The sequence below is a fragment of the Acomys minous genome, assembly GCF_964271855.1.
Source record: "Acomys minous genome assembly, chromosome: 12".
Taxonomy (NCBI): Eukaryota; Metazoa; Chordata; class Mammalia; order Rodentia; family Muridae; genus Acomys; species Acomys minous.
Window position 1 is genome coordinate 58,083,034 of NC_140493.1, and position 15,184 is coordinate 58,098,217.

Here is a 15,184-nt window from a genome sequence, read left to right on the forward strand (position 1 = left end):
GCCACTTTATTTTAATAGATAATTCAAAGACAATAATTGTTAAATAATAATAATGATGCCACCTTATTTCTTTTTTGGGGGTTCAGAATGAGAGTTTCTCTTTATAAACGAGAATCCACTTCATTATGGGTAATATGCTGAGCAGCAATGTAAATGATTTGTGTAATCATGGTAATTCACTGGCTACCTAGAAGGAGCATGCACAACTCCATGCAAAGTTAGCAGGCAAAAGACAAGTTCCAGGCGATCACGTCTATATGTTAAAGATTTTTTTAATGCTATACTAAAGGCAAATAAAATAATAAATATCAAAGCAGATGGTAATGGATCTACGACTAATCAATACTATTAGAATGCTATAACAATAAAACAAAAGAACAAAATGACAGTGAAAGGGAAAAAAGAAAAACAACATTTTCTGTGCAAACAGACCCAATTATCTCCCTTTTGCCTGGGATTCAAACTACTAATAATTTGACTTTTCATCCCAAGGAAAATATGTGTTAGTATTCAAATAAGCCAATCCAAAAATATTTTGGTTTATAACAACATTGCAATGTTCTCTCATTCGATTGTATATAAAATATTCCTCTGGTCCTAAGTTTTGTTTTCATTTACTTCGTTTTTGGTATGCTGTCAATCAAGAAAAACAGCAAAGCAAGCAAAAGGCTTTTTGGCTTAGTTGTTTAGTTGTTTTGTTTTTCTTTTCTGCACCTTAAGAAAATGCTACATTGACCCTTGAAATGCCCTGTCCTTTTTTTTTTAATGTCCTGTTTTAATGAGTGACAGAGAGCAAACAAAGGAAGACCAAATGAGCAGGTTAGAAGGCAGGCTGCACAGTCTCAGTACCTGATCACTATGGCTATGCTCCTCGTTAAGAGTTGTGCTACTACAGGTATCTACCCCAGAGTCCTTAATCTGAGGCTCAGACCATTCCAAATCCTCTTCCAAAGAGTGGCCACCAAAGTACATCATTGTCTTTTGTCTCTCAGACCTGGTGTTAGAATCCGACAAAACTCCCTGCTCACTAGTTTTTCTTTTTCCCTTTTGACTGTCCCCTACAAGTGTGAGATAAAACAAAAAAAAGATACAAAAAAGAAAACATGCAAAGGTGTAAATAAAAAAGGAAAAGTGAAATGATAACGGAAATTAAATAGTAAGGCTCCACGTCTCACCAAAGACATTGGGGAGGCCTCACTGCTATGCCAAGACGCATGGTCCAACCAGTTGTAATCCATGTCTCCTGTGAGAGCCGGGCAGACAGGAGGGCAAGAGGAGACAATGGGAAAGGACAGATAGAGAAATTATAAACATTTGACACTGTGGGGTCCTGTCTGCTTTCAAGAGCTCTAGCTGTAGTACTCATTAGATACCAGGAAAAAGCTATGATTCCAAATAGAATTTAAAAAATACAAAGTATAAGGCTTTTGTAGTCTGGACAGACCTACAGAACAAAAGCCCTGCAAGAGTTTCTCGAAAACAGAATATTTTTGCTAACAGTAAGCAAAAGCAGAAACAAAACTTGCTGGATGAGCTGATGAGGAAGACAAAGGCTGACCAGCTATGTCTGCTTTTGAGCTAATTTATTTTTCCATGCTGGTCTAAAGCCATGAGCTTTTTCTCAAAGGACTAGTTAAAGTTTGAAAATTAAACAGTGGCTCAGAAATAACTGCTACTTTAAAGCCATATAATTAAACACTGTGCCTGAGATGAAACATGATGATCTATATAATGATGACGATTCCTCAAAAGTTTAGGTGGTTAAAAAAAAAAAGTTACACAACAAAATTTCCATGAAAATGACAAAAAAATTCATTCTGTTTCTATCAGTAGAAAGGAAAAGTGAAATAATAAATTTTACTTATGTAACACAAATTGCTTAATATTACATTAAAATAACTTATCTTTTTGAGAAATTACATTATTACAATTTTGGTAGACCATTTACATGATGGCACCTTGTTAAAATCCCAAACGTACTGTGTTTACTTTTTTTTTTTCAAAAAGGGCTTTGGTTCAGTCTACATACATATACACACAAATTTTAACCAATATTAGTATTTTCATTCATTTAAATATTTACTGCATACCTTCCATTTGTTCTATATTGTGCTATGTCCTAACATAAGAAATAACACAGAAGCATGTCTACAACAATGTAGGGAGAGACACAACAAATTAGTGTGTCCCAGAAGAGAACAAAGTATGATACAAAAATGTGAAATGTAATTTAGATGATTTGAGAGGCACCAACACCTCCAAAGTAATGATTTTTCAGATGGGAACTGAAAGACATGATTTAGTGTGCAAGTAAAGAGATAGAAATATGGAGAATAAAAGAAAGAGTATTCTAGGGAAATGTAATAACATGACACGGTAAAAACAAAAACAAAGAACCCAAAGACGACACCAACAAAGCCAGGGGAGGAGGGCAGCAGCGCACCTACACAGAGCCAGGGGAGGAGGGCAGCAGCACACCTACACAGAGCCAGGGTGGAGGGCACCAGCGCACCCACACAGAGCCAGGGGAGAAGGGCACCAGCGCACCTACACAGAGCCAGGGGAGAAGGGCACCAGCGCACCTACACAGAGCCAGGGTGGAGGGCACCAGCGCACCTACACAGAGCCAGGGGTGGAGGGCACCAGCGCACCTACACAGAGCCAGGGTGGAGGGCAGCAGCGCACCTACACAGAGCCAGGGGTGGAGGGCAGCAGCGCACCTACACAGAGCCAGGGTGGAGGGCACCAGCGCACCTACACAGAGCCAGGGTGGAGGGCACCAGCGCACCTACACAGAGCCAGGGAAGGAGGGCACCAGCGCACCTACACAGAGCCAGGGGAGGAGGGCAGCAGCGCACCTACACAGAGGCAGGGTGGAGGGCACCAGCGCACCTACACAGAGCCAGGGAAGGAGGGCAGCAGCGCACCTACACAGAGCCAGGGTGGAGGGCACCAGCGCACCTACACAGAGCCAGGGTGGAGGGCAGCAGCGCACCTACACAGAGCCAAGGTGGAGGGCACCAGCGCACCTACACAGAGCCAGGGAAGGAGGGCACCAGCGCACCTACACAGAGTCAGGGAAGGAGGGCAGCAGCGCACCTACACAGAGCCAGGGGTGGAGGGCACCAGCACACCTACACAGAGCCAGGGAAGGAGGGCAGCAGCGCACCTACACAGAGTCAGGGAAGGAGGGCAGCAGCGCACCTACACAGAGCCAGGGGTGGAGGGCACCAGCGCACCTACACAGAGCCAGGGTGGAGGGCACCAGCGCACCTACACAGAGCCAGGGTGGAGGGCAGCAGCGCACCTACACAGAGCCAGGGGTGGAGGGCAGCAGCGCACCTACACAGAGCCAGGGTGGAGGGCAGCAGCGCACCTACACAGAGCCAGGGTGGAGGGCACCAGCGCACCTACACAGAGCCAGGGTGGAGGGCACCAGCGCACCTACACAGAGCCAGGGAAGGAGGGCACCAGCGCACCTACACAAAGCCAGGGGTGGAGGGCACCAGCACACCTACACAGAGCCAGGGAAGGAGGGCAGCAGCGCACCTACACAGAGTCAGGGAAGGAGGGCAGCAGCGCACCTACACAGAGTCAGGGAAGGAGGGCAGCAGCGCACCTACACAGAGCCAGGGAAGGAGGGCAGCAGCGCACCTACACAGAGCCAGGGGTGGAGGGCACCAGCACACCTACACAGAGCCAGGGAAGGAGGGCAGCAGCGCACCTACACAGAGTCAGGGAAGGAGGGCAGCAGCGCACCTACACAGAGTCAGGGAAGGAGGGCAGCAGCGCACCTACACAGAGCCAGGGAAGGAGGGCAGCAGCGCACCTACACAGAGCCAGGGAAGGAGGGCAGCAGCGCACCTACACAGAGTCAGGGAAGGAGGGCAGCAGCGCACCTACACAGAGTCAGGGAAGGAGGGCAGCAGCGCACCTACACAGAGCCAGGGAAGGAGGGCAGCAGCGCACCTACACAGAGCCAGGGTGGAGGGCACCAGCGCACCTACACAGAGCCAGGGTGGAGGGCAGCAGCGCACCTACACAGAGCCAAGGTGGAGGGCACCAGCGCACCTACACAGAGCCAGGGAAGGAGGGCACCAGCGCACCTACACAGAGTCAGGGAAGGAGGGCAGCAGCGCACCTACACAGAGCCAGGGGTGGAGGGCACCAGCGCACCTACACAGAGCCAGGGAAGGAGGGCAGCAGCGCACCTACACAGAGTCAGGGAAGGAGGGCAGCAGCGCACCTACACAGAGCCAGGGAAGGAGGGCAGCAGCGCACCTACACAGAGCCAGGGGAGAAGGGCACCAGCGCACCTACACAGAGCCAGAGAAGGAGGGCAGCAGCGCACCTACACAGAGCCAGGGGAGAAGGGCACCAGCGCACCTACACAGAGCCAGGGAAGGAGGGCAGCAGCGCACCTACACAGAGCCAGGGGTGGAGGGCACCAGCGCACCTACACAGAGCCAGGGTGGAGGGCACCAGCGCACCTACACAGAGCCAGGGTGGAGGGCAGCAGCGCACCTACACAGAGCCAGGGGTGGAGGGCAGCAGCGCACCTACACAGAGCCAGGGTGGAGGGCAGCAGCGCACCTACACAGAGCCAGGGTGGAGGGCACCAGCGCACCTACACAGAGCCAGGGTGGAGGGCAGCAGCGCACCTACACAGAGCCAGGGGAGGAGGGCAGCAGCGCACCTACACAGAGCCAGGGGAGGAGGGCAGCAGCGCACCTACACAGAGCCAGGGTGGAGGGCAGCAGCGCACCTACACAGAGCCAGGGTGGAGGGCAGCAGCGCACCTACACAGAGCCAGGGTGGAGGGCACCAGCGCACCTACACAGAGCCAGGGAAGGAGGGCACCAGCGCACCTACACAGAGTCAGCGAAGGAGGGCAGCAGCGCACCTACACAGAGCCAGGGAAGGAGGGCAGCAGCGCACCTACACAGAGCCAGGGTGGAGGGCACCAGCGCACCTACACAGAGCCAGGGTGGAGGGCAGCAGCGCACCTACACAGAGCCAGGGTGGAGGGCACCAGCGCACCTACACAGAGCCAGGGAAGGAGGGCACCAGCGCACCTACACAGAGTCAGGGAAGGAGGGCAGCAGCGCACCTACACAGAGCCAGGGGTGGAGGGCACCAGCACACCTACACAGAGCCAGGGAAGGAGGGCACCAGCGCACCTACACAGAGTCAGGGAAGGAGGGCAGCAGCGCACCTACACAGAGTCAGGGAAGGAGGGCAGCAGCGCACCTACACAGAGCCAGGGAAGGAGGGCAGCAGCGCACCTACACAGAGCCAGGGGAGAAGGGCACCAGCGCACCTACACAGAGCCAGAGAAGGAGGGCAGCAGCGCACCTACACAGAGCCAGGGGAGAAGGGCACCAGCGCACCTACACAGAGCCAGGGTGGAGGGCACCAGCGCACCCACACAGAAAGACTGAAGAACGCAGAGCTACGTGAGAATGCTGAAGCGTCACAGAATAGCTTAGGTTGATCTTTTTGTGCAGTATTAAAGATTACCATTTTCAAACATTAAGTGAAACATGACAGACTCAGACTTAGACTTTAATAAGCTGAATCTAAATTCTATAGAGAAACTGGGTGAGAAGACACCGAAAGTTAAAGGTGTTTTCAATCCTCTTTGGGAAAGAGAAAGGTGACTATAACATACATAAAAGTTATAGTCACTTAGCTGACATAGGAAAAAAAAAAAAAAGAACAGAGGAACTTCACTACCAAGAAAGACTGAATAGTCAAAGTTATCATTCAGGTTTCTGGCCAAAGAAACTGAATAAAGAAAAAGACAACTTTTGTGGTGACAAAACTATATAGAAAGAACATTTTTTTTTAGTTAGAGAAGATACGGTAGGAAATTATTTTATAAAATCGTAAGTGTCATTGACTATAAACTTCATATTTCATAATAGCAAAATGATTTCTCAACTGTGTCTTGGAAGATATTAAACAATGGGTGGTGAGGACCCAGGACTCGAAGGCCTGAGAGTGCTGCACACGGGGACATCTGCAGTGCTGGCGCTGAGTCCCCAAACAGCAGCAGCAGAGGCTGAAAGCATGTTAGAAATGCATGCATGGGTTCTAGAGCCAGTCAATCAAAAAGAATTGGTGGGGCCTGGCAACCTGTTTTTAACAAGACTTCCAAGCAGTTACATGACTAATATTCTGACATGGCTACAAATGTGTTAGAGCACATTCATAGGTATCCTAGGACACAGACACACACAGTGTAAACAAATTAAACTGTATTATCCAATACACACAAAATAAAATGTATAGAAGAATCTTTACCCATGGGGCAAAAGGTGCTTATGAAACAACTTTATAGCACAGATAGAAATTAGAATTCCAGTAGTCCCCAGCAACAGCCGAGGATGGCCAGCCTGCTGCCTGTTTGTGTTTCTGCAGGGACTAATCAAGAGCCGCCACAGTATTGACACCTTAGAAAACTAGTTACTTCCTCAGAACATCCTATAGTTCTGTAAGAAAGCATCTGTATGTTTCTCAGCTAAAGAAGATAACATAGTTTAGCACTTTAAAACTATTTGAAACAACAGTAAAAAATACCCTATTAATGAGGAAAGGGGGTGTCCATACAATATGCCTAGCGTTCAATAACATTCGCTAAAAGAGGAAAAACTAGTGTCATTTTGAAAATTAAATAAAATACTGACCATCAAATGTATTAAAAAATGTCTTAACCTATCACTATTATTAGCAATATGTAGATATCAGCAGTCACTTTTAATATTAACTCTTATATGACTTCAAAGGGCAAAACTAAGATAATAAACTATCCTTTTGATAACAGTATGAAGGCATATTCGTGGATATAGAGCAAGAACTGTTAAAAGACACAAAATAAACAAATGGAAGAATTTAACTGAAAACACCTGCAATTTCACAAGGCCAATGGACGGCTGCACTGCAGCGTGGGGAGGAGACAGCAGTGACACAGTGTCTTTGAATGTACAACAAGAAAAACTGCTCAACGTGAAAACCAGAACTAGACTAAAGAATTACAGAAGACAAGCGCATCTTCTAAAGCCTGAGGGACTGTAACAAAAGACACGCACACAGCTGTAGGTTCTAGGATGAGCTGGAAAAGTGCTAGAAAGCAAAAGCTGAAAATGCACAGTGCTAGAAAGATGTAAGCCTAGAGATTCAAACTGTTACGTATGTACCCTAACCAAACCAAAAAAACAAAAGCTTACTATTATAATGCAACCAAAAAAAAAAAAGTATAGAATGATACGCTGAATGACATAAAATGTTGCATCAGAACTTGGGAAGGTAGAAGGGAGTAGTACAGTCGATTTCAATTGCCAAAATAAATAAATAAATAAATAAATAAATAAATAAATAAATAAATAAGTCAGCCTAGATTCTAAATGCGATGAAATTATCTTTCAAGAATGAAGAACATTCTCAGACAAAAGCTGGCTACGTGAGTTAGTCACCAGCAGACCTGCTCTAAAAGAACAGCTGGAAGAACAGCTAGGCCACAGAGAGATACAGACAGACAAGGAGCCTGGAGCTAGTAAAAAGGATGGGAAACATTGACAAGTGAAAATATACAATAGAATTTTACTCTCCTGGGTTTCTGAATCATTTTAGACATTTAAAGTGCAAAGTATGCAATGCCTAATTTTGTGTTTTCAACACCCGTACAAAAAATATGCATAAATAAACATAAGAGTGAAAGGTTTCTGTATTTACCTCTAACTGGTTAACTATAAATGCTAGTAGTATGTAAAATGTATGTATGAAATATATTACCTAAAGCAATCAATTAAAAAACTATGAAAAGAAAAACTATTTAAAAAATCAAAATTCAGCTGGGCAGTGGTGGCACATGCCTTTAATGCCAGCACGTGGGAGGCAGAGGCCGGCAATGGCTCCGTGTCAGGAGCGCTCACTGCTCATGCAGATGCAGAGGACCAGGGTTTGGTTTCCAGCACCTGCATGTTGGTTTACAACCACTCATAACACCAGGGAGTCTGGCCCTCTGCTGACTTTAAAAAACTAATCATTAAAGCAAGAATATTACAATTTATGGCTTAGGAAACTACCATAAACATGAGTTGGTGAATTTGCTAACCTAATCTCTACTCAAAAATTTTCAGGTAAAACAAACAAACAAAAAACCATCTAAATATCAGCAGAATTAAGCCCTGGAAAGAAAGCTAAGCCATTCTGCACTGAACACAGTGCTTCAAAAGGATATCCTTATGTGGCTAGGAAAATAAGTGTGAATAATGATGTAACTATGTAATGAAGTTGAAAATATGCCACATTATGATTAAAATAAATTTAATAAGGAAAGTAATCAAACACCACTCCTAAACCTGACTCTCGGGCCAGATGAGAGGGCCAGGGAACCATGGCACCGAGTAAGTCACAAAGCTCTGACATGGGGGAGGTAGCTGGTGACCCATCCACAGTAGGAAAGAGCTCTCTGCACTTGAAGATTCCAATCATAAAAGCAAACAACTGATATTGGAAACATTTTTGACTGTGCCTACCATGACACACATTGACATATGTGCTTGTCATTATTCACCATAAACAGTGTAGCACTATGTGAGTACATATACATTGTATGTTTCAAGATTTAGGAGGTACAGGATGATATGCAAAGGTTATATGCAAATACTGTCATTTAAAATAAAAAACCATAAGCAGTTGCATATTTACTAGGGTAGCTGATGGGCGTGCCCTAAGATTATTCCTTGCAGATATCAAGCTATGAGTATGTAATTTTACATGGTCAGATTACAGAACATGCTTACATATATACATGCACACACTTACGCAAACACATAGAACAAATGTGTTTCAGAACCACTGTCCTTATCTGTGAATTTGTCTGATATTTTCTCCTTGGCTCCACTCTTTTTAAAAATTTTTAAAATACACATTACTTGTGACCATCTCACAACTAATTAAGAATTAAGGAAGGGAAGTTGAAAGATGGGCAAGGGAAGTGGGGAATGAAGGCATGTATTCTTTTCCATAAAGGATGATTGGCAATATCTAGTCATATTTATGGTTGTCACAAGTGGCCTGCAGCATTACTGGCAGCTGGAGGCAGTGGCTAGGGATGCTATGAAATTCATTGTGTAAGGCAGAATCTTAAAACACACAATTGTCTAGGACCAACTATCAGTGGTGATGATTAAAGAAAGAAATAAAAATACCAAAAGCAAAAGAGTATACATTATAAAGTTTATGAAAAACATTCAGACTTTGAGAATAACATTAAACGAGCAGATTCAGAGACACTGTGGCATCAGCATTCAAGACTTATTTCAATCAGTGTGTAATTGCCTGGATGAACACAAGCAAGGCAGGTAATTAATGCAACATTCTGAAAGGTAAGTATATCACATTGAAGTAAAGTAAAAGTAAAGTAAAGTAAGCGTTCTAGGAAAAATGGTGCACAGAAAAATTAGAGCAGAGAATCAATGACTCTTCTGAAGTCTATGTGTCTAGGGACTTTAGCCTTAATTTCTTGAGGTGAGAAAGAATGCTATTTACCTCTACAATCTCCACTGGGTCCAATCCAACACCTTCTAAATAATAGGCACGGAAAAAGTTCTTGGCAGAAAAATGAGAAATAGATGCTTTACATTTACTGAGGCATTGAATTACAGCGCAAATTACACCTCACCAAGTAAACACTGTATGCTTCTTAAACAGCAATGTTTAACAGAGTTTAACATCGAGCAGATCCTGGAAGAGGTGAAACCAACACAGTCCACAAAACCACAATTCCACAGTCAACCAAAAGGCTGGAGAATCCTCTTGTAGAATTCTTAACTTCTAAAGGTCATTAAATAAATAATCTAGAAATGATCACAATGTCTGCTCCTTTTTAGTTATCATATGTGTGTTTGTATAGTTTCATTTGATTTTTTTCAGTAACCAAAATACAAAAATATATGTTATTATTCTTATTCACAGATTCATAGGTAACGCCAAAGACCTAAGTGTTTTAGATTTATTTCTTTTATTTTCTATATATGATCATCTTGCCTGAACGTATGTATGTGCACCACATGTGTGCCTAGTGCCAGTGGAGGCCAGAAGAGGGCGTCTGGCATCCAAGGACTGGATTTACAAATGGTTGTAAGCCACCACAGTGGTGACAAGAATGACACAGATCCTCTACAGGAGCTGCTGAGTCTTCTCTCCAGCCCCAACTTAGAAGGTTTCAAAAGGCAGAGCAAGGTTGGGTACTTAGTGAGTAACACACCCAGGCCTGAATCTCTTAGGCTGAGAAAAAGACACTCTTCCTCTTAAACCTCACTCTCACCTTTGAATAAACAATAAAGTCATTCACAAGTTATAATTATTAGCATCACTCAATAAAATATAAGTAAAATGGCATTGATTCTAAACATGAGTGAAATTCTATGTATTCAAAATAGTGAAATCTAACTCAAGTAGCAATTAATGGTCAAAAGCATCAATATACTAGTAATGTCTTTTTAAAAAAGGCCAGCTAACAGGAAAGTAAATTAAAAAACAAACAAAAATAAAAACAAAACAAAACAAAACCACAAAGCTTGTTTGGAACGGAAAGATGAGCCTTTATTATTAAGGCAGCAAGACTATCTTCTATGCAGTAGACACTCACTAAGCACTGAGAAGAAGTTCTCTGCAATGATTTTGTTTATGCTACATATACATTATTAGATTTAAATTTTTTTAATTAGACTACTTGGCCCAAATTTTCCTTGCAAAGATCTGAGATTGATGTACTAAAAATGAGAAGGAACAGAAAAGCAATGACAATGGCAAAACTAACTGCAAGTAAAACACACTCTTTGGAATTATCTAGGCCAGGGTGACAAAACCAAAGGAGGATTCTCTTTCGAAGTTTCACAGATCCTCATCAGAATGACATAGCCAAAAAATAGCTAAGAAAAAAAGAAAATACATTCAAAGGCTGCTGATAAAATTCCTTTAATTGTCCGGGAGAAGTGCCATGCACCTAGTTAAACACCAAGAATGGCCATGAATTACGAGGTCAGATTATGTTTATAAATTGCTTACTTCAACATTTAATACCTTTCACAAATAAAAATGTTTCCATAATGATGCAAAGTCAAAATAAGACACAAGCACCTCCTCTGAAATCGCTGGCCCCAACAGCTACTCCTTCTTTCTACTCTGCTACTGAAGAACTATCCAAAGGGGAGAATGACACTATTTATATTTCTTTCCACCAAATTTAAAGGTATGATTGTGCCTAGGAAGTGTATATTAGCAAAAAAATCAAACTCTGTAAAAGAAATGATCAGACAGACAACAAGTAGGAGCCTGTGTAAGAGTGGGCACTAGGAGTGGGGTTAAAGGAGAGCACAGACGTGCGTGACATGCAGTCACTTCTGCATGCGGCATGTTAGCCTGTGCTGAACAGTAGTAAATGTGTGAGTTTAACAAACATACAGTTAGTTTACGAGAATTTTTAATGCCATTACTTTAGAACCTAGAACAAAATACCACTATAAGGCTACCACACAGAAATTTTTTGGCCATTACTATGATACATATCTGTGTGTTTTGTAAAGATATATTCTTATTCAGTAAATTAAGGTATTATTTTAGCAAAGGAAAAGTAAAGTATCTAACATACATAATAGAAAACAAACCACCTAAAGATACTACTAGTGTTTTATCTATTAGTATCATAATATATTCCCTGTCCAAAAGTAAAAAAGTACTATTATTAAGTATAATTGAGAACTGTTTCTTAAAAATAAATTTCAACATATTCTTTAATAAAACTGATTGAAACCTACAATTCTCTTTTAGAAGTAACATTTCTATTAACTCAATTTTCTGATAGTTCACAATTGAAAGTAATAATTATGAAATAAGGCTGTAACTTAATTTTTCAATTGCACATGCATTCCCTGATCCATTTGTTTAAATTTTTATGTCCTCTTTTGTACTGTAGTGCCTTGAGATATTTTATTCATGACTTTTAAATATGCTATAATATTAATTTCCACTGATAACTGTCAACTTTTCTATTAAGCCATACTTCCAATTATTTTTATTTTGTTAGCATTTAGTCAAGTGAATTTTCCCTCACAATTCTTAGCTATTGTTCTCATAACTAATAACTTTATAAAATAAGGTGTTAGAAGAATCCAGTTGAGGCCGGGTGGTGGTGGCACACACCATTAATCCCAGCACTCAGGAGGCAGAGGCAGGCGATTGCTGTGAGTTCGAGGCCAGCCTGGTCTACAAAGTTAGTTCAGGGCAGCCAAGGCTACACAGAGAAACCCTGTCTCAAAAAATCAAACAAACAAACAAACAAAGAATCCAGTTGAGACTGTGGCTATTATTAAACTTATGACGCTGTTTGGTACATTTCATTAGAGTATTTAGTCTCCCTAAGTAGGAATATAAAATGTACCTCTATTCAAATCTCCCTTCATTATGAGAAAAAAACTTCATCCTTTTTCCTACAAGTAACATCTTGTCTTGATAACTAATTTTTAAAATTAAAGTTTTCTGGGTTTAGTTTAGGAACTACTTTTGATTTCTACTTTTCTAACTAGCTATCTATGCTACAGTATAAATCATTATTTATTCTAATTCTAATATTCACAACACCCTGGATTCCTCTGCTTATTACTGTTGATCATTATAAAAAAGAAAAAGTATACTGGCTAAATATTATTACAAAGCTGGGAGATGGGAGAAGTTGACACGGAAAATTAATGGCAGTATACTCACCAACCTGATATACTTTAACAAACATCAAAATAAATTCCAAAAAAAAAGCAAAGAGTTAATGGTCAAAACTAACTTAAAGGAGAAACTATCTAGCTAACTGCTTAATTGATTTGAAGATGAATAAAGAGTGTCTATGGATGGGCAAAAAGGGGAAAAAAAGTCAACAAAGAAAACTAGCTGTATTAAGCGTGCTATCCCAAATGATACAAGAAAATAAATAAATAGGAAATACATTTAACAAAATAACAGTTAAATGAGACAAAATCCTAATATACAAACGAATTCTTACAAATTAATAGAAAATATCCAAAAGGAAATGATCAGAAAGAATAAAGGGACATACAGATGACTCATAGAAGATATTGAATGTTAAACATTTGTATCATAATAAAATTCATGACATATGGTATTGTCATGGCCTGTTCAGTAGAAAAAAAATGGTGCTATGAAATAAAAAGTTGAAGCACGTGTGGCAACAACAGAAAAAAACGTTAAGAATCTTTCTGAAAAGGAACTTTAGAATATTAGTTAAAAGTATGAGACTCCAAAATCCAAACACATACATAATCAGATACGTAGGCAAACAATTTATACATAAAGAATAAGCATAAATTCAAACAAATAATTTAGTTCATGCTAATCTTATGATGGAACAACACTGCAGCAACTGAAATTTCTAAAGAATATCAAATGACTTGAAAATAGGCTTTAATGAAGGCATTTGAAAAAAGAATACAAAGTTATTTTACAGTGTAATACTAAATTAATAAATCTGAAAATTCTACATTGAGAGAAGAGGGTTAAAACCTAAGTATAACCGCAGTTCTTTTTTAGGAGAAGATGCAGTGGTATTCATTCTTCAAAATATATGAACAATGCTTCAGATGTTCTATTGTAAATCCATTCCTACTTTATAAAGAAATGTAAAAAATACTAGAAAGAACTATTAGGTATGTGTAAATATGCTATGCCATCTATTGATAGAAGGAAACCTCAGGAAAAAAATAAGAAAGCATTTTTTAAAACATGGTTTTTTTTTAATCCCAGGATAACAAGAGGCTCTCGGTTTTTATAATGTAGGGTTTTTCTCACATGGCTAACACCTTTAAGATATTTGAGAATCAAGGCCAACTGTGGCGAAATGTGTGACGACAGGAGGGCTTACCTTTCTCGCTCACACTCTCGCTTTCAATCTCAACGTCATCACAGCTTGTATACTCGGGTGTGGACGCCAGCTCCTCCTCGGAGCTGCTCAGCGAGACCTGGCGCATTTTACCTCCTTTCTTTGATTTATGAGGCCTTGGTGGGGGAGGCCTCACTGACTCAGACTGGTCTGAACTCAAAGAATCATTCCTCAACATTGTCTCCATTTTCTCCCGTTTCGTCTTCCTTACAGCGGAGCTGGGATCTAGGTGGTGCTGTTTCCTTAGGGAGTCAGCGCGCCTCAGGTCTGGTCTATCAACGGGTATAGGGCTCCTCCGGGGGGTGGGAGGACTGTGGTGTGTGGTCCTTTGGGAGTAAGAGCTTTGTCCCTGAGCCTCTCGCGTTCTTTCCATTGAATAAGAGCGTTGGCTTTCCATTGCCGCTCTACGTTCAGATATAGATCTTTGCCTTGACGGCCGATCCATCCGGAGGAGAGAAATCCTGGATTCTTCTAGCTCAGCATTTGCCAAAGAAACATCGCTGTGCCTCCTCTCGTGTCGTGCTCGGGACACTTCAGCGTGGATCCGCATTTGCTCTTCATAGGGTTGTGGCTTGACCGGATACCGGGCCAAATTTGGATCGCTTCGGTAGCGCGCCTGGTACTCCTCCTCCCTCCTCTGTCTTTCATACTCATCCCGGCTCTCCACATCCTCGTCGTCTACAATATACTCTTTGGAATGTCTATGGCCTCTCCTGTTAGAATCCCTATAGTTTAAATGATCAGGTTCTTCATAAAACTGAGGTTCACGTTGAGCTCGACTATCGGCGTACTCTGACGGAGACCGGGGCATTGTGCTGTCTGAAGGGACATACTGTGAATATTCCTCTCTGTCTTCACTTTGGTCGTATCTTCGATTTTGATCCCTGGACACTGATGGACTTCTTTTTCTAGAAACCAAAGAAAAACACTATGAGAAGACAGTTTTAAATGGTTAGGCTTCCTGATTCACTGCCAGGTGGATGAATAGACTCAGGTAGATCTTGCAGTCTTTTTCCTTGTGAAAGACATAGGTTAAAAATACTGTAATCATATTAACCTAGACAACACCATATGTGTATGTGTGCACATGCTGTATACCATTCAATTTACTTCTGGCATTATTTTTATACAAATGACTAAAGGAAGAAACTCCATTACAGTAAGATTACACTGTAGCTACTGGATCTGAATTTCATAGTTACAGTTATCGCATCTAATCTTAGAAAGGCT

General features: G+C 41.9%; 1 protein-coding gene across 42 annotated transcripts in view; it reads right to left on the reverse strand.

Annotated features, from left to right (window-relative positions):
- The window catches only part of RIMS2 (regulating synaptic membrane exocytosis 2), a 458,924-nt gene that overhangs the window by 225,953 nt on the left and 217,787 nt on the right, over positions 1-15,184 (reverse strand). For 22 of the 42 annotated variants that reach the window (XM_084751253.1, XM_084751276.1, XM_084751252.1 and 19 more), the window contains 2 exons: positions 13,937-14,862; positions 850-1,058 (listed from right to left, as the gene is read on the reverse strand). In XM_084751253.1, coding sequence (XP_084607379.1) covers positions 850-1,058; positions 13,937-14,862 — 1,135 coding nt within the window. Of the gene's footprint in view, positions 1-849; positions 1,059-1,175; positions 1,244-9,555; positions 9,616-13,936; positions 14,863-15,184 lie in introns of those variants that run through there. The other 20 variants (XM_084751263.1, XM_084751257.1, XM_084751260.1 and 17 more) reach the window with 3 other exon arrangements.